The 18,594-nt window shown below is 47.0% G+C and overlaps 1 protein-coding gene across 1 annotated transcript in view; it reads left to right on the top strand.

Annotated features, from left to right (window-relative positions):
• Positions 1-18,594, top strand: part of Kiaa2012 (KIAA2012 ortholog) — a 104,890-nt gene that overhangs the window by 63,380 nt on the left and 22,916 nt on the right. The window contains exon 13 of the mRNA XM_075955975.1: positions 14,552-14,624. Within this exon, the coding sequence (XP_075812090.1) occupies positions 14,552-14,624 (73 nt within the window). The remainder of the gene's footprint in view (positions 1-14,551; positions 14,625-18,594) is intronic.

Below are 18,594 nucleotides of genomic sequence, written 5' to 3'. Positions count from 1 at the left end.
AGAGCATTTCCCCCATGGCGTCCTGGCAAGGAGTAAGGGAAGCAGCTTGCACAAGGGGCTTGCACAATGCCAGACACAGGAGGCGGCTCAGTGAAGAATCCCAGCTCTCTTATTCCTGCTGTTATCACACAGGACCTGCAGCTTATGTGGGGAGGAGGGAAGCAGAGAATTGGGGGGCTTGGAACACAGTGGGCTCCCCACCCCACAGCTAATGGTGCTAGGGAAAACTTAGAGGTTAGGGAACAAAAAGGCCCAGGGGAGGAGAGGAGGCAGGGGAGAAAAGAGGACATTTTTGATTTTCTTCCTCCAACCCTCTCCTGTCCCAGCATCACTGGGGCTAGTTCAACTTCACAGTCTTTCTAAATTATGGGGTTGACAAGCTTTTATGGCCCAATCTAGGAATCCAAGCACCACGACCAACTTGTTTCTCTAGTGACAGATTTAAAATGACCCTTTATAGAGGAATCAAGTTGAGGTTCCCTGGCTGTTGATTGTCAGACTGGAAAAGTCACACCAACAAAACAGAGTCGGGGGTGGAAGCCCTAATTAGGAAGAAATTTGGGGGAGGAGCTGTTTCTACCCCTCACCCCCCATCTTCCCATCTCCTGTCCAAGGCAGGTGTATCACCCAAGCCCAGAGGAGGTTCCATCTTAAGCCCAGCTCTACACCCCCTCACAGAAAACACTGGGCTCCAACCTCCCTAGGGGTTGAGCAGATTTCTCTTTTGGCTCAAAAGTTTTCTCCTCCAGCTCCAGCTAAGCTAGATAAACAGCGATTGTGTTGTGTCAACAAAGCACTTAATTAAATTGAGGACAATATCAATTAGAATTCCTGGATAAGATTTATTTCCAGATAATAGGAGCCCTGGAGCAAAAGTGCCCTGTGTTTTCGTGACTCAAAACTCTCCTTGAGAACAATGAAGTGAGCACTTTTTTGTAGGTAGAGAAACTGAGGCCCAGAAAGCTCGGTGACTCAGCAGAAATCACCAAACTAGCCCTCACCCAGAGGAGGACCAGAATTGCTGGATTTCTTTTCTGAGAACAGGACTTGGGGGCTAACGGGCTAATTTGATAAACACTGAGGAGAATGCCAACAACTTTTATGAACTTGAGATAGGAAAAAGTAGATGAAGGACTTGAGGTATAGCTCCATTGGCAGAGCTCCATTGGCAGAGCTCTTGCTTGCCTGGTGTGCTTGGAAGCCTGGGTTCCGTCCTTACCACTACAGGACCCGATGTGGTGGCACCCACCTGTAATTCTGGCTCAGGAAACAGAGGATCGGTTCAAGTTCATCCTCAGCTGTGAAGGGTATTCAAAGACAGCCTGAGATACAGGAGACCCCATCTCAAAAACAAAAGGAGGGGAGAGAGACCAACATTCTTAATGGGAGGAGAACAAGGAAACCCCTTGATGCCTAAAAGTCAAACTGTCTCCACCATGCCCACTGCTCCTAAAAAGACCTGCTCAGCACATGTAGCCCACACTTCTCGGCAAACGTAAAAGGCGGTGGCACCTCAGGTGGCAGAGTTGGATGAAACCACAGAACCAGTGAGGAAGCTGAGCACATTGGAGGTGGGTGGAAACACGATGTAGGATGCAGGCCCTTTGTCCCCTAGGAGGCTGAGTAAGAGCTTCCAGGTCAGCTATTCTCAACCTGTGGGTCTTGACCCCTTTGGGAAATTAAGCGACCTTTTCACAGGGATCAACTAAGGCGACTGGGAAACAGAGTTGCTTACATTTATACATTGTTATGATTGATACATTGTTATGATTCATAACAGTAGCAAATTTACAGTTATGAAATAGCAACGAAAATAACGTTATGGTTGGGGGTCGCCACCACATAAGGAACTGGATCAAAGAGTTGCATGCAACATTAGGAATGTTGAGAACCACTGTTCCTGGTCCTTTGTGGCTCTCTGTGCACTAGAATGCACCTTCTCTGCCAGGCAGGGGAGACCTGAACACATAAAAGGTCTGAGCTCAAGGATGGCTGGGTAGGAGACAGGTAGCCGTGTCTGTAGTGACTCCAGCCCTCAGAGAACACCTTTTGGAGAAGCCAGGTCACCAGGAGCCCCCAGAGTTCCATGTGCAACCCAACCCCACCCCTGTTCCCAATCCTACTGCATTTTAGTGCCCCAGGCAGCCAAAGGAAGAAATAACTACATGGCAAAACTCGGAACTTGTGAAGCTCCCTTCCAGAAGCTTCCATTTTCAGGATTTGGTTGTGGGGAGAGGGAGTTCAAATCCCAGCCCTCCTTCTCCTCTATACCTAGAGACTAAGTTTCTCATATCTCCCTTCCCCACCAGGGTTCAAAGCTCCCAAGAGTAGAGGAGTAAGGCCATGGAGGGAGTCTGGTGTTCAAGACTCTTCCTTTAGTTTGCTCACAGGAGGGGACAAATGCCCTGTGTGCACAGAGGTTTGATGTAACAGCTTCAAGGACTTCACAGGGGTTTCAACAAAGGCATCTTCAGGGCTCTTGCTCCCTCCTCCCAAGCATTAAGATAATGGTGGGGTGTGTTCAAATCTTGGCTACCCAGGCCCTCTCTCCCTCCTCCTGTTTCCTTCCCCACAGCTCAGCTTGCCCACAGGTTCCCAGAGACTTTTGGCAGCTGGGTCTCAGGCAGAGGGAAGGTGTGAGCTGCGTGGGAGGTGAGGCGGTTAGACGGCTAGAGTGTTGCAGCCTACTTAATGAGGGACAGGAGCTCCTGTTGGAGCCATTAAGCGGCAGCTACAAAGGTGGGGAACCCCAATTAGAAAGGAGTGGGAGACATCAGGAGGAGGCCCCGCGGGACACCTACAGGACAGATCCTTGTCTTGGATGACTCTGCGGGACTCCTGGGTGGAGATGTAGGCGTTCGGGTTCCGAGTCTCATTTTAAATCGAGCTATCCCAAGGTCTGTCTGTGGAGGAGCGCGTGAGGTTTTAAAAAATCTCAAGGGAGGAGGGGAAATGACTAGGGGTCCCTTCTCCTTGAGTCTATGGTTCAGATGTTACAATCCAAGAGTACGAAAGGAAATGATAAGCCATTTACTTAATTTTAACAGGCATCCCCTTTCAGTCTGGCTCATGTATGTTCCTACGGGTTTCAGTATGCAGCCAATCGCTCCCTTCTGTTGATGGCTCAACTGAAATCGCATTATGTTTACAGCAAGATAATAACCCGGATTTTCCGTGACTCGCTCCATCAGAGCATAAGATTAGCTCTTGAATTCATTAACAGCCCTCTCCTTTTAAATGTCAGATAACTGTTTAAATGCCAAGCACTTTGCGTAATGCCTTCTGTGCAATTCAAATCAGCTTTATCACGTTAACTCACTCATCTTTAGTGTTTCGTTTACTGAAGAGAAAGGCTTCCAGGTGGTTTCAGCAGAACCTAAAAATAGTAAAATATTTAGAATAGACATAGGGAACGGGGCTGGACGAATTTGGATTTTTCTCTGAAATAGGTCACCTTTCCATCCCTTTTAAACCATTTCTACCAAACTGTGCACGTGATAAAACAGCTTCAGGCCTCTGCTTCCTTCCAGCCTGCACCCTTACCCCCTTTCCCTGCCTTCCAGTTAGCCCTGGGTTTTCTTCTCCTTGCCCTTTAAAAGACCTTGACCTTGGGTTACTCTTTTGGCTGCTGTCTCAGTTCTCAACACACCCCAGAGCTGCGTGGGTCAGTTTTGATTGCTCCACCCTGCAGACACAAAGAGGAGCTCGCAAGGTCAGGATGGGGCCTAGAAATCAAGAACTCTACCTTCCTTTCCTTTTCTTCTTCTTTTTTTAAAATATATACTATATATATATATATATATAGTGTTCTGTCTGCATGTATGCCTGCAGGCCAGAAGAAGGCACCAGATCTCATTATAGATGGTTGTGAGCCACCATGTGGCTGCTGGGAATTGAACTCGGGACCTCTGGAAGAGCAGTCAGTGCTCTTACTCTGTGAGCCATCTCTCCAGCCCTCTACTTTCCTTGAGTTGGACCTCCAAAATCACCAGGCCACAGAGATACCTACAGAGGCTCCCCCCTGACTGCCCCGAGGCATATCGCCAACCGTCTGCATCAGTTCCCAGTCTACCACTATTACCATGTCTTCATAGATGAGTCACCATTGAAAATCACCCGCTGACCCATGCTAGCTTGTCTGGCACAGGGTAGCCACAATAAATACCTGTTTAATGAACAGACAAACCACCCAAGCACAGGCCCTGCTTTTCTGCTTCTAACTCTCCGACATCTTTTTCTTCTTACCTCTTTACCTGTTTGATCATCTTGGCTCCCATCTCCCGGTCTCTCTTTTGCTCTCATCCATTTGTAGAACTGCTTGACCACCACCATCATCATCATCAACAATGATGATGCTAATCAGTACTTCTCTTAAAGCATTTCATCAAGCTACAACTGATAGCTCCTAAATGAAAGGGAGATGAGCAGAATGGCCAAGAGAATTGTTAAGAGGAAAAGACAAGTCCAGGGTATAGATTTCAACAAGTCAAATTGAACTCCACACAGGAGTTGAAGTAATTCCAGCCATTAGACCAGGTCTTGGCCATGGCCTTGTCCTCCAGCCCAACTCAGAATAGATAATGAAGAAATTTCTCTCAGATTATGTCACCTGATTTCTGTCATCCATCCAGTGATTCCCGACGTGTGGGAAGTTCCTTTACACTGTGCGAATATTTGTTGCTGTGATTGATTTAATAAAGAAGCTGACTGGCCAATGGCTGGACAGGATAAGGCTGGGTGGAAGAGCCAACCTGAGGATGAGGGCTGTGAGGCCGGACAGCTTGGGTCCTGTCAGATTCCAGCTTGAACCAAAAACTTGCATTGGAACTAGAAGAGGGGAGAGGAAATTTCTGCCTGAAAAGCTAAGCAGGCAGAGATTAGGGTTGAGGCTGAAATGACAAAAAAAAAAAATGTATTTTTCTAGAGAAACCTTTATCTTTAGACACGTCTCAAAACAAAGGGGGTGGATGTGGTTGTTCATTGGAATGACGGCCACTTGTGGGGACCCACCAACTACTAATTCCTCATGAATGTTTGCAAGTAATTTATGGCTGCCTGGAGAGACAGCTATCTGAAAGTTAGTCTCCTAGAAAATATGGAACTGATCAAATTCCCACCCAGGGTGATCTCATAGCACATCAATGTATGTGACCCCAGCAAATCGGCACCAACAGAATCGTTAACTTTTCTCTTTGCAAATGAGGGACCAGTGGCACTTGGAGGTCATTCCTGTGGAGGTCAAGGCACACTTCCTGTAAAGGTGCGTCTTGTGCCCTCCCTGTCTGACGGGAGCTGAGTTGCCTCTGCTGCTCTTCCATCTCTTACTCTGCAGCTCAACAAGTGTGATCAACCATGTTTACATCCGCAGTCTCTGAGCCAGGCATTGCTAAAACCGGGAAACAAGGCAGCTATGGCTCCTGCCTCGAGGAGCTCACGGTCAGCTAGTGCAGACTAGACCGCACGACCTCCACCGTCATCGCAGGTCATGATTAGGAGTGCCTGATCCTCTGGGAGGCCAAGGGAACACAGAGGATGAGGAGGATCAGAAGGGCGGTGGGTGTTTCCAGGAGAGTGACAGCCCAGCTCCTTGGCCTCTCCTGAATGTCCTTCTGCTGCTTTTCCTCCAGATCGGGAGTAAATCACATTCAAGCATGACTTCCTTCTTTGTTTCCGCTTCCTCTCAGTAGAGTTCAGTGTGCCCCATTTCTCCCTGCTCTGCCGGGCTTGAAACAGACACCCAATAAGTATTTGATGAAGGACCGAAAGAGGCCAAAAAAAGAGACAGGGATCAGGCAAGAAGGGCCTCATAAATGTTTTAGGATGGTTGGCTGTCCTTCCATCCAAAAGCAATGATGATTGGACACAGATGAGAACCTGGTCATATCACTCCTGAGATCGCCCAGGTTGCAGTGGGAGGCAAGGGCTGAAAGGCAACTTCAGACCCGACTTCGAGTGCCCTGAAATGTGGCACCATTTGCTCATTTTGGTGACCACAGAGAGTGTGGCCCCAGAGATCATAGAGCCCCTGGGGCCTCCCAGTCTCCTGTCTCTGACTGTTCTTCTTTCCTCCTCGGGCACATTTGTTCAAATCGCTCTTCCCAACACGTCAAACTCAGCTCAGTTTGCAAATAAAGATAGATACGATCTCGCGTGATCATATATATCTCAAGACAGATTTGATGACCTCTCTAGAAGGTATAGGGATTGTTTTTTTTAATTGCATTTTTTTTTAAAAAAATAGTCTATGGTAGCACTTTTGGAGGATAAAGCAAAAGAATCCTAAGTGTGAGCCTGCTTGGGCTGCACAGTGAGAGACTGTCACAAAAAAAGAAAAAAAAAAAAGAAAGGAAGGAAAAAGGAGCCTCGTCTTGGACAACGATCTTACCTCTTCCAAACAACATCTAAATGGCTCTGGGCAAGTTGGTTTCCTGATTTGTGAAGTGGGGGACAGCGATTCCTGCCTCCCAGGGTCGCTGTGGGTAGTGAATGAAATAATCACCAACCAGAAAGGTCCCTTTTCCCACATCTCTGGATACTATTAACTAGTCAAATTGTTCTTGACATATATGTGTTCCCTATGTCATCAACGATAAAAATAGGAATTACTATTAGTGTTGCCATGACGAAAAAAATGTTTTTTATAAATATTAGGGGGTTGGATCAGCTCTTGTTGCCCTGTGTGTCATTCCTATGAAAGTCGGGCTTTCTGCTTCTCTCATAGGGAGCCCCACGGTCCTTGGAGGCAGCAGCTCAGAAGATGGGAGAGCCTCAAAGTTGTATAAATAAAGGGCTGATATGTTCAAACGAAAAAGAATTTTACACACGCAAGCTGCACATCGACATGACGCCGTTCCTGAAGGTGATCTCACACTGAGAAGACAAGGGGTTTATAGACACAGACACAGGAACGCCAGTTAATACACTTCTGCATGCTACAAAAACAGCTCAGAAGTCCCTCTGTGCGCTCACTTTATCAGAAAGGACAGAAAACAGGCAGGTTGTAGCAGATGAAGGAAGAACAAATTAGGACCGTAATCCCAGCCAGCCATCGGGGACAAACCAGTTGGGTGTCTGGTTTAGGTAGTGGGGGACAGTGGAACAGAGAGAAAAAGGGTCACTTTGAACTGCCTCATAAAACAGGTAAATAGGATTCATTTCATCTTGACAGTAGCAAACATAATTGCTACTGTTTGCCCCATAACTTGGTAGAACAACATTCCTGAAAGTGCTGATTCTTGAGTTAATTATTTCGGGGTTAGATGTGGATTCTCTCCTGGATATCAGCCCTTGTTTTCTGTTCTCTGAGGGCTCACTGATCTCCCAAGCTCAGCTTCTCTTCTGGTTAAGGGCACTGAGCACTCCTGAGGTGAGGATGCCATTGGTCCACCCTTTGCTATACTCCCCTCCCAGTCCAGTATGTAACACAGCCCCGGCCGTCAGACGGTGCTCCGCGGGTACTTCATAAGCCGGCCCACCCTTTTCATCCTACAACCCTTTGGTCGAAGGCTTTTTCCCAACCCCATCTTTGGACCTCTTTAGAGTATGCTGAACTGAAAAATGGCCACAAAGTCAAAGAAACTGCCCAGGAACAGAGCCAAGATAGACATGGAGGGACTTCAGATCCTTCATCCTCTCCTAGAGGAAACCATCCTAGACCCTTGATAAGAAGAGTCTAGGAAAGACAGACACAGGAGAGGACAGAAACTTGAGAACTCATGATGACATGCTATCTAGTGTTGTGAGGACTGACAGGAACTGTGGATGTCCCAACCTCGGCTAAGCCAGAGTTCTCAGGCCATGCTTCTGTGGGCTTCCCACTCTACAAGGTAGGACTTAGGCTGAGAGTCATGCAGATAGCTAATAATGCTCACGTGCTTGGGATCTTAAGAGTTGGGAAGTAGAGGCAGAAGGATCAGGAATTCAACCCCAGTTTCAGCTACACAGGGAATTTGAGGCCACCCTTGGCCGTAGGAGACCCCCTTTCCAGCAAACCAAAAAACGCCTATAAGTTTACCCAACATCTATTTATCTCTGTGACTTTCCTGGGCTCTTCTAGTGGAGGCAAGATGGCTCCTGGCTTTTTCTCCTAGGGTCATTTCAGAACTGAAAGATACAACTTAGCTCACGTGTCCTAATGAAGCCACTGGTCCCGCCTGGATCCTCAGGGCAAGACCATGGAGAAAAGAAGCATGTCTTACAAGACAGAACACTGGTTTCTGAACAGCAGAACAAAAGATGTTTGCTATAAGAATCAAAGAGAGAGAGAGAGAGAGAGAGAGAGAGAGAGAGAGAGAGAGAGATTGCCAGGCTGTTAGCTTATGTTGGTGAAATGGCCCCTTTCATTCCTAGGAACATTGTTGTCTTTGCCTTAAAGAAGTATGGCTGGTTCCTTCCAAAACAGTGGTTGAATCATCATTGTCACTGTTTGTTTGTTCTTTTGGATTAATATTTTGAGTGCCTACTCTGGGCTTGGCACCTTCTGGGTGTCTGGGGCATGTACATGAACAGAATAGACTGTGGTGGGCTGGGGCTGTAGCTCAGTTGGAAAGGACTTTCTGAGCATGCTTCAAGGTTTCTAGGTTCCATCTCCAGCACAAGACAGAAAAACAAACAAACAAACAAACTGACCAAGATCCCTGCTCCATTCCAGGTTAGTGCAAGGGGGAAACACTAAGCAAAACAAAGGAGCAAAGATGAAGTGTGTCTAAGGTGACTTTAATATTATGCGTAATACTAATTATGTGTAATATGTCTAATGTGGCATTCCTTAGCATTGCTAAGGAAACAAAAAGAGAACATGTTTATGGAGCAACTGAGAAGCACAGAATTCTAAGGGGGAATTTTGAAAGTCTGTTTGAAACGCGTGCAGGATCTACCCATTCTTCACACTGACCCAGAAGGTCAGATATACTCTCTCTCAAGAAGACAGAAAGAATAGATAATAAGTTTTAACTCCACAGCTGATGCAAGCATTAGCTAATGGAACCCTCAAGCTAAAAGTGGAGGGAGCCGACCATGCCTGCAGTTAGAGCAGCTCACATCTGTCCTGGAGTCCCAGGCTTTGTTCACAGAGACAGGTGCATCCCACCACCCAGAGGATCACTGCCACTGCCTCTGCAGTCTCGCCAGGGTGGGTTTCTGTGAACGGAATGGGGTAACAGGGAAATAAGGCCTGGCTTAAGATGCTGTCCAAAGACGAAGCTGCTGCCCTATGAGGTAAGGTCTAGTCCCAAGCGTGCTTTGTTAACTTGGCAGGAATAGGTAGGGCAGAAGGTCTGCAAGCCAGTTTCAAGATGCAGTGAATGCATGAGGTTTAAATAACATTGCCAGGAAAAATATTTAGGACAGCAAGTGTTGCCTTCCCAAGAGAAAAAGCAAGGCCAAGATGAAGCAGGACATAAGCAATATTAAGGTGTCAGGCCAGTAGTGGTTGGCAAACCCCAGGTCTTCTCTGATTCCAAGTGACCTTGCAACCCTCGGGAACACCGTTTCCTCTTTGCAAAATAGAGGTGATTACAAATAGTCCCCTCCACACCTGCTTCCCAGCAATGAGGTGAGAACTGCATAAAATAACAGTTTTGAAAACAGGTTCACGTCTGTAACAGACTCAGCCCAGGGGAGGAAGAAATAAACACTCTCTGGCTGAGTCCCTCACACGCTGAAACTTGTTTAAACTTCCCCACCCATCTCTCCAGTGAGAATTCAGATTCCCCTGCACTCAGGAGAAACCCAGGCTCACAGACAACCCATGGCATGGCCAACATGCAGGGAGCCAGGATGGAAAGCCACACAATGTTGACCGAGGTCTCTCTGCGCGGCGTCTGCGAGGAATTTAATTCACGTCTTTGTTCTGGCCTCAGAGCCTTAGAAGGAGCAGGGATCTGTTTGAATTTTGGGGTTGTTGTTGTTGTTTGGTTTTTCAAGACAGGGTTTTCCTGTGTAGCCCTGGCTGTTCTGGAACTCACTCTGTATATCAGACTGGCTGGAACTCACCTGTCTCTGCCTCCCAAGTGCTGGGGTTAAAAGTGTGCACCACTAACTGCCCAGCATGTTTTCATTTCTTTCTTTCTTTTTTATTATGTACCCAGGGTTCTACCTGCATATTTGTCTGCAGGCCAGAAGAGGGCACCAGATCTCATTACAGATGATTATGAGCCACCATGTGGTTTCTGGGAATTGAACCCAGGACCTCTGGAGGAGTAGCCAGTGCTCTTAACCTCTGAAGCATCTCTCCAGGCCTCTTTCTTTTTTAAAATTTATTTTATGTATGTATTTGCCTGCATGTATGTCTGTGTGAGGGTGTCTGGTCCCCCAGAACTGAGGTAACAGACATCTGTGAGCTGGCATGTAGGAGCTAGGAATTGAACCTGGGTCCTCTAAGGGAGCTAACAGTGTTTTCAACTAAACCATCTCTCCAGCCCCTCCCGAACACACACACACACACACACACACACACACACACACACACACACACACACACCCATGAAATAAATGAAAAAAATTAAAGAATTAATTGTTGCTTTGAGGTATCAATTGTCATGTGACACAGAATTTCCAAGTCTATCTTCCAAGTTGAACATTTAGGGAAGTCTATGTAACGTCTACCATCTATTTTCAGTAAGGTCTTTTTTGTAGTACGGATTACCCTTGAACTACGTAGCTGATGCCCTTGAATTTCTGATCCTCCTGCCTCCACCTCTGAAGTGCCAGGACTTCAAGTGTTCATCACTGGGTCCAGCTCTCTGTGTATTACTTATTATTGCTGTCATCCCACTGACGGAGGGCCTGAGGTTCCATGACAAGGCATCTAGGCAACTGGAGACAGACATACAGAAGCTCCCCTTCTCCCTTCTATATCCCCTTCCCAGCAAAACCCTGGCAAAGCCTGCTGTGCTTCTAGAGGCGCCGTACCCAGATGGTGGGCCCCGTTTGAGGGTGGAGGTCGAGGCTGGTGGAGGTTTTCCAAGGACAAATGAGAGCTTCAGACCACTTGACCAGAACCTGGCTCACCAGCAGTTGTAGAAACTGAGGTTTGGGAGTTAAGTAGTTCCCTGGTCTGGACTTGAGAGCAAGCTTTAGACTCCACCATCCGTGAATCACTGGGAACTGCCTCACACAGCGTCCCAGAAATGCCTGGGAGTTTACAGTGTTCGTTACTCTAATGGCTTCCACCCAGGCCTCGAACTCCACATGGCTGTCCTTGCCCATCCAAAACACAGAACTATGGCAATTTGCTTTAAAAAGAAAAAAATCTTTCCATGCTCTCTCTGACTGTGCAGTTCCCACCTTCGAAGGCGTATTTCTTTCATTAGCAGAAAGGTATAACATTCGGTTTGTCTAAAACTCCAAAACTGTCCCATGCATAGCACCAAATGTCGCCTGTGTCCAGTTTACATGGTTTGCCACTGCAGCCGCCAGGCTCACACACACACACACACACACACACACACACACACACACACAAGCCCCACGCTGTTCCCTCTGTTTGGAATTGCCCTGCCTTCCTGCTCCTGCAAGACTTCATACTCTGCCTACTGGTAAACAGACCCTACTGAGCCTAATTTAACTTCACCTCCCTTGAGGTCCCGGGGAAACCTGGACCTGTCACAACATTTACACTCCGTCCCAGAACTGTGAGGTTTCTTGTCGTCTTGCTACAGGAAAGCAAGCTTTCTGCAAATAGATCTTTCAACTCTGTGTCCCCAGTGGCACACGGCAGGTAAATGTCATTTGCGGAAGGAGCAGCGGACAGGCGAAAGGCTTAGGCAGGTTACAGGGCTGGGATTTGAATCTTCATCTGTTTTGCTCACTCAACAAGATGAGTGTCGATAACCCCAAAATTGTGACATCTGAAATGCTCCCAAATCCGAAAATCTTTGAATAATGAAAGGAGGGCCACAAATGGAAAGTTCCGGGTCTGAGCTCATAGGATAGGTCACAACGTAAATGCACTTTTAAAATGGTGTGTAAAATTATCCTCAGCTGTGTGCGTGAAATGTGTCTGAAACATAAGTGAATTTTGTGTGTGCATTTGAGTTTCCTTCCCGAATGATATCTCATCATTTGTTTGTATATATTCCAAAATTCAAAACGTGTGTGTGTCTGTGTGTGTCTGTGTGTGTGTTTCTGTGTATGTGTGTGCCTGTGTATGTGTGTGTATGTGTCTATGTATGCGTGTGTGTCTGTGTGTGTATGTGGCTGTGTGTGCCTGTGTATGCATGTGTCTGCATGTGTGTGTGTGTCTGTGTGTGTCTGTATGTGGCTGTGTATTGTCTGTGTGTATGTGTGTCTGTGTGTGTGTCTGTGTGTATGTGTGTGTGTTTCTGTGTATGTATGTGGCTGTGGCTGTCTGTGGCTTTCTGTGTGTGTGTCTGTATATGACTGTGTGTGTCTGTGTATATGTGTATCTGTGTGTGTCTGTGTATGTGTGTCTGTGTGTGTATTTGTATGTGTGTGTGTCTATGTCTCTTGTGTCTCTGTGTATGTGTGTGGCTGTGTGTGGCTGTGTGTGTATGTGTGTATGTGTCTCTGTGTGTGTGTCTCTGTGTGACTGTGTACATGTGTGTCTCTGTGTATGTGTGTGTCTGTGTCTGTATGTCTATGTGTCTGTGTCTCTGTGTATGTGTGTGTCTCTGTGTATGTGTGTGTCTCTGTATGTGTGTGTCTTTGTGTGCAAACCCTGAAACACTACTAATTCCAAGCATTTAAGATACTTGTGGCTTGATCACTCAGTTTATTGATTTCAGTTTAGTGTCTTGTTGTCTGTTTGGGCTTTGTGGTACTGGGGATTTGAACCCAGGACCTTACATGCTAGTTAAGTGCTCTACCGCATATCTACGCCCCCAGCTCTTGGTTTGGATTTTTCAGACAGGGCCTCCCTTGAAGCTGCGAATGCCAACTTGACTGGGTGGCATGCCCAGGAGATAAGTAAAGGGCATCTCTGGGCGTGTCTGTGATGGCATTCCCAGGGAGGACTAACTACAGGGGGGAAGGCCTGGACGTGGTGGCCTCATCCCATAAGCTGGAGGCCAGGATGGAATTAAACATGGACAGGGGAGAGCCACTGGGAGTGTAGACATGCTGTGAACGCTGTCTGCGTGCTCCCCGGCCGCCACGGTGTGTGCTGTCTCCATGCCTTTCTGCCACACAGAACTGACTCCGTGGAAACTATGAAACCAGATATTTTCTCCCTTGTCTCTCCCAGGCGTTTGTCATAGCAACGGAAGTAACACATCTGAGCGTCTCTGTTTACCTCCTGAGTACCGGGATTCGTTTTGGTTTTCAGTTCACGTTTTGAATCTGAAATACACTCAGAGTCCTTTTGTTTTTATTTCTTGGGGGTGGATGGGGCTCACGGCCTCACACTCACTATGTAATTGAGGGTAACGTTGACCTTCTGATGCTACACACTCGCTCCACCCCCAGAGTACCTGGATTACAGGCATGTACACCGTGCCTGGCCCGGTGTGCCCTCACTGAGTGTAGAATGCAATACAGACAAACATAGCTAGCAGGGTAGATTTTCATGGAAACTGGCGTGTTACTACACACTGTTCAGGATCTTATTCTGAGATTTCATACAGTTCTGTGTCAACTCAGAGAGTTACCTTGTTCTTCCTAAATCACCATAATTCACTTAACTGGTCTCCAGCTGGTAGGCCATATGGGCTATTTCCTTCCATTCTGGGTGCAAAAGCCGGGAGCAGCTGCATATCATCGGCATGGGGCTCTCTTTGGGTCACCAACTCTGCCTGCTATGGTTTTAAGGAGCTGCCCTCCAACCACTAAAGGAGGACAGAGGTTCTTGATCCAACTGCACACTGGAACGAGACACCTTAAAAATGTACTACCCCAGCCAGGTGGTGGTGGTGCATGCCTTTAACCCCAGAACTCGGGAGGCAGAGGCAGGCGGATCTCTGCGAGTTTTACGCCAGCCTGGTCTACAGAGAGAGGTCCAGGGCAGCCACAGTTACTCAAAGAAACCCTGTCTTGATAATAAAAAAAAATGATACTTTGTAGGAGGAGGGAGGCAACTTGTTTGTCCCAGCCACCCGACCCCTCAGCCCCAAAATAACCACACAGAAACTGTATTAATTAAAACACTGCTTGGCCCATTAGCTCTAGCTTCTTATTGGCTAACTCTTACATTAATTTAACCTATTTCTATTACTCTGTATATTGCCACGTGGCAGTGGCTTACCGGGTAAAAATTTCCAGCATCTGTCTCTGGCTCCATAGCGTCTTTCTGGCTCAACCCTTCTTTTTCCCAGCATTCAGTTTTGTCTTCCCTGCCTGCCTAAGTTCTGCCCTATCAACAGGCCAAGGCAGTTTCTTTATTCATTAATGGTTTCCAAGCATACAGAGGGAACTCCCACATCAATAATGCTCATCCTTACCTTCATCATCACCATCCCCACTAAACACTACTAAGAAAAGAAAAGGCTGTTGGGGGACAGCTAAGGAAACTTTAGTCCATTTTACCTGGAGGGCATGGACAGAGGGATGTTTGCACTTACTTTGTCTTATTCTTTGTGATGTATAAACCCAACAGGAACATGGAGATGAAACTGACTCCCACGAAGAACCAGGAGGACCCCACAGAGGGAATGACAAAGACAGCCAAGGTAGAGTCAGCTGACACTGGGCGTACAATCCTATCGCTGGGTTTACCCTGGGATTGCCCTGGATGAACTGTCTGCTGCCCAGACCCATTAACAAAGAATGATCCTACTATTTCCCCTCAGACTCTGCCCTGGAACTTGGAATGCGTTTATTGTTGCAAGAAAATGTGGGTGACAGGCTTTCTCTTCCTGGATTATTTAGACATCTCCTTCCTGCTAGAGATGCAGGCTGATGCCAAGAATAGAGGCTTCCAGGATGTACAAAAAACCCACTCCCCATTCCCACCCCAAGCATCTCCATTTCTCTGTCCTCCTGCTTTCACAGGGGTATGGATATGTGGGTGAGAGGCCTGGGGTTCCACGCCTAGAGAGGGGTGCATGCAAGGACACAGGACCTGTGGAGATCTAGCTGCTGTCATCAAGAATGCCTTGAGCCAGGCAGTGGTGGCGCACACCTTTAATCCCAGCACTCGGGAGGCAGAGGCAGGCGGATCTCTGTGAGTTTGAGGCCAGCCTGGTCTATAAGAGCTAGTTCCAGGACAGGCTCCAAAGCTACAGAGAAACTCTGTCTCAAAGACAGGAAGGAAGGAAGGAAGGAAGGAAGGAAGGAAGGAAGGAAGGAAGGAAGGAAGGAAGGAAGGCAAGCAGGCAAAAGAATGCCTTGATATGCCTAGGTAGATCTCTGTGAGTTCAAGACCAGCCTGGTCTACTGAGTTCCAGGACAACCAGGGTTACACAGAAATCCTTTCTCAAACAAAGAGAAAGAATACCTTGATGGTAGCTTCCTTAAAAACAAGCCTGCATTTGTTCAGGTGGTAATGGTTCTATAAAACACTTAGCCTGGGACCACTGGGTTTGGAGGCATACATGGTTCTTATTCCGGAGACTCAGCTAGACTCTAAGGTCCTTCGAAGGGCACCTTGGCACGTTGCTTGATACTGCAGCCAACTGGGCCTCCAGGAACTGAATTGGTCTCTGTCCTTATCGCCTCTGGGTTTGTTCTGTTTTGAGGCAGTCTCACTGTGTGACTCTGGCCGTCCTGGAACTCACAGAAATCCTCCTGTCTCTGCCTCTGGAGTGCTGGTATTAAAGCCGGTTGCCATCACGCTGGAATCTTCGTTTCTTCTTGCAGAAGTGGAAACACGTGCGCTCACGCGCGCAGGCCCATCTCACCTTTCTAAGGGAGGTTTCCAGACCGCACAGACGCGAAGGGCTTACTGTTGCTAAACAGAGGTGTCCAGCAGAGGAAGCATGCGGGCTGAACGCCAGCCTGGGCTCTGAAACCATTTGAGGCACCCAGGAACGCTTGTTTTCTTATTTGGCCCCTTTTTAAAAGTCACGGGCGACTGTGCTACCCAGGTTGGTAACGTCAGGTCTTTGCTAATGAACTGAGCTTGAGCTGTGGAGTGGTTACATCCACCTTCAGCTCTGCATACCCGGCATCTTTGTCTGCAGGCTGACGTAAGCAGTCTCCCGGAAAAAAAATGCAGCCCCTTAAAGAATACCAGTCTCAGCTGGGGAGAGGGGCGGGGGCGGCGGTGCACGCCTTAAATTCCAGCACTTGGGAGGCAGAGGCAAGCGGATCTCGGGTATTCCAGCAAATAATTATCTACCCTCTTGTAGTCACTATTTACCAATCTACAAAACGACGCTGGTTCTTTCCTTCTCCATTAAGTTGAAGGTTTTGATCTTTTCCTGTTTATCTTTCACTGTTTCTTTCCATTGACATCATAGTAAAAAAAAGTAACAATTTTTTTAATATTTATTTATTTATTATGTATACAATATTCTGTCTGTGTGTATGCCTGCAGGCCAGAAGAGGGCACCAGACCTTATTACAGATGGTTGAGAGCCACCATGTGGTTGCTGGGAATTGAACTCAGGACCTTTGGAAGAGCAGGCAATGCTCTTAACCACTGAGCCATCTCTCCAGCCCCAAAAGTAACAATTTTTATACTGATTTTATTTTAATTTTCTAAAAACGTTTTGGGATTTTTTTGTTTTGTTTTTTACGTGTCTGGGTGTTTTACCTGCATGTATGTCTGTGTACTGTGTGAATGCAGGACTTAAAGGTGTCAGATCCCCTGGAACTGGAGTTACAGACAGTGTGAGCCACCATGTGGGTTCTGGGAATAGAACCCAGGTCCTCTGGAAGAGCAACCGCTGGTCATAACCACTCTTAAGCACTGAGCCATCTGTCCAGTCCTCTACTGACTTTTAAAGACGCCACTCTTGGTGGGTATCAGACACAGGACGGTGGTGTGAGCCCTGGGCTGGTCAAGGTTTTAAGGAAGGATTCTTTTAACATGAGATCCTGTCACCTCCATCTTCAAGGCCGAGTGACACTGGCCAGAAAAAATAAATGCTGACCTTCAGGTTCTCCCTATTATAAATCACACATTCAGAATGTGGACCCTGACAAGGCTCAGAGATCTCGGCCAAGTGCAGTGAGGGCTTTAGGCACCACAGACCGTGGTCCAAACTAAGCAATGACCAAGTCAGTCAAGACAGATTTCCTGTCTCATGACACCAGGGCCATCTCCGGCCGCGTTCCTCGGAGGTTAGCCAGACATTCTCTAACGTAGTGAAATGTCAGCGCAGAAAGACACAGAGGGACTTGCCTGTCCTTTTCAGAAAGGATTTCAGGTCTTGGAAGGCAACAAGGAAGTGCTAAGGAAAGACTTTAATTGCTTAAAGACTAGTTCTCCCCTTTGGTCTTAATGATCAAGTGGGTTTGGTTTTGTTTGGGATTTTGGTTTTTGCCCTACTAAACTCAGTGGTGACCTTCATGGTTTGTTATAAGAATTGAGCCAGAAACTGGGGGTACCACTCAGTGTTGAGCATTTGCCTGTCCTTTTCAGAAAGGATTTCAGGTCTTGGAAGGCAACAAGGAAGTGCTAAGGAAACACTTTAATTGCTTAAAGAACTGTTCTCCCCTTTGGTCTTAATGGTCAAGTGTATGTTACACACATGGACATAAATAAAATTTTAAAGAATAACTGAGCTAGGGAGATGGGTTAGGGTTCCGCTTTCAAGTTCCCCCAAGGCAAGGTCAACCAACAACCTCTGAATCTGAGTGGACTGGGGAAATAACTCTTGCCCCAAAGTCCAAGGAAAGAATACAACTTCAATTCTAGCTACCTCCTAGACCAATGGTTCTTTTATCAGTGCACTTGAGAACTACCTGGAAGTCTCGGTTTTTTGTTTTGGTGTTTCAAGACAGGGTAGTATGGAGCACTGGTTGTCTTGGAACCCATTCTGTAGACCAGGCTGACCTCAAACTCAGAGATCCGCCTGCCTCTGCCTGGAACCCATTCTGTAGACCAGGCTGATCTCAAACTCAGAGACCCGCCTGCCTCTGCCTCCCGAGTGCTGGGATTAAAGGTGTGCGCCACCACCGCTCAGCTTCACCTGGGAGGTTTACAAAAGGTTTCAAAGGAATGCCTGCCTCAGACCAAGTGCTTGAGGACAGTTAGTTATCGGTTCAGTTTGTAAGTTTTATTTTTATTTTAACTATGTATATTCATGTGTACGTCTGTGCTAGACACAGGCATGTGAATGAAGGTACCCATGGAAGCCAAGAGGCATCAGACTCCCCCTAGAATTGGGCTCAAGACCAGACATCACTGCGATTAACAGCACTGACCGTGGCGTCTTACTTCCTGGGTTCAAATCCTAGCTCCAGGGCTGGAGAGATGGCTCAGAGGTTAAGAGCACTAACTGTTCTTCCAGTGGTTCTGAGTTCAACTCCCAGCAACATATTGACTCACAACTATCTGTAATAAGATCTGGTGCCCTCTTCTGGCCTGCAGGGACACATGCAATAATACATAATTAATAAATAAATCTTGAAATAAAATAAAATGCTGCTAGTTTAAAAAAAATCCTAGCTCTACCACTTTTCTGTGTAGCCTTGAGAAAATTCCTGAATTTCTCTGGACATCTTTTTCCTTTATTATCTCGAAAGCAGGGG

The sequence above is a fragment of the Microtus pennsylvanicus genome, chromosome 22, assembly GCF_037038515.1.
Source record: "Microtus pennsylvanicus isolate mMicPen1 chromosome 22, mMicPen1.hap1, whole genome shotgun sequence".
Taxonomy (NCBI): domain Eukaryota; kingdom Metazoa; phylum Chordata; class Mammalia; order Rodentia; family Cricetidae; genus Microtus; species Microtus pennsylvanicus.
Note: the sequence above shows the minus strand (reverse complement) of the source record. Positions and strands in the feature narration are given on the sequence as shown.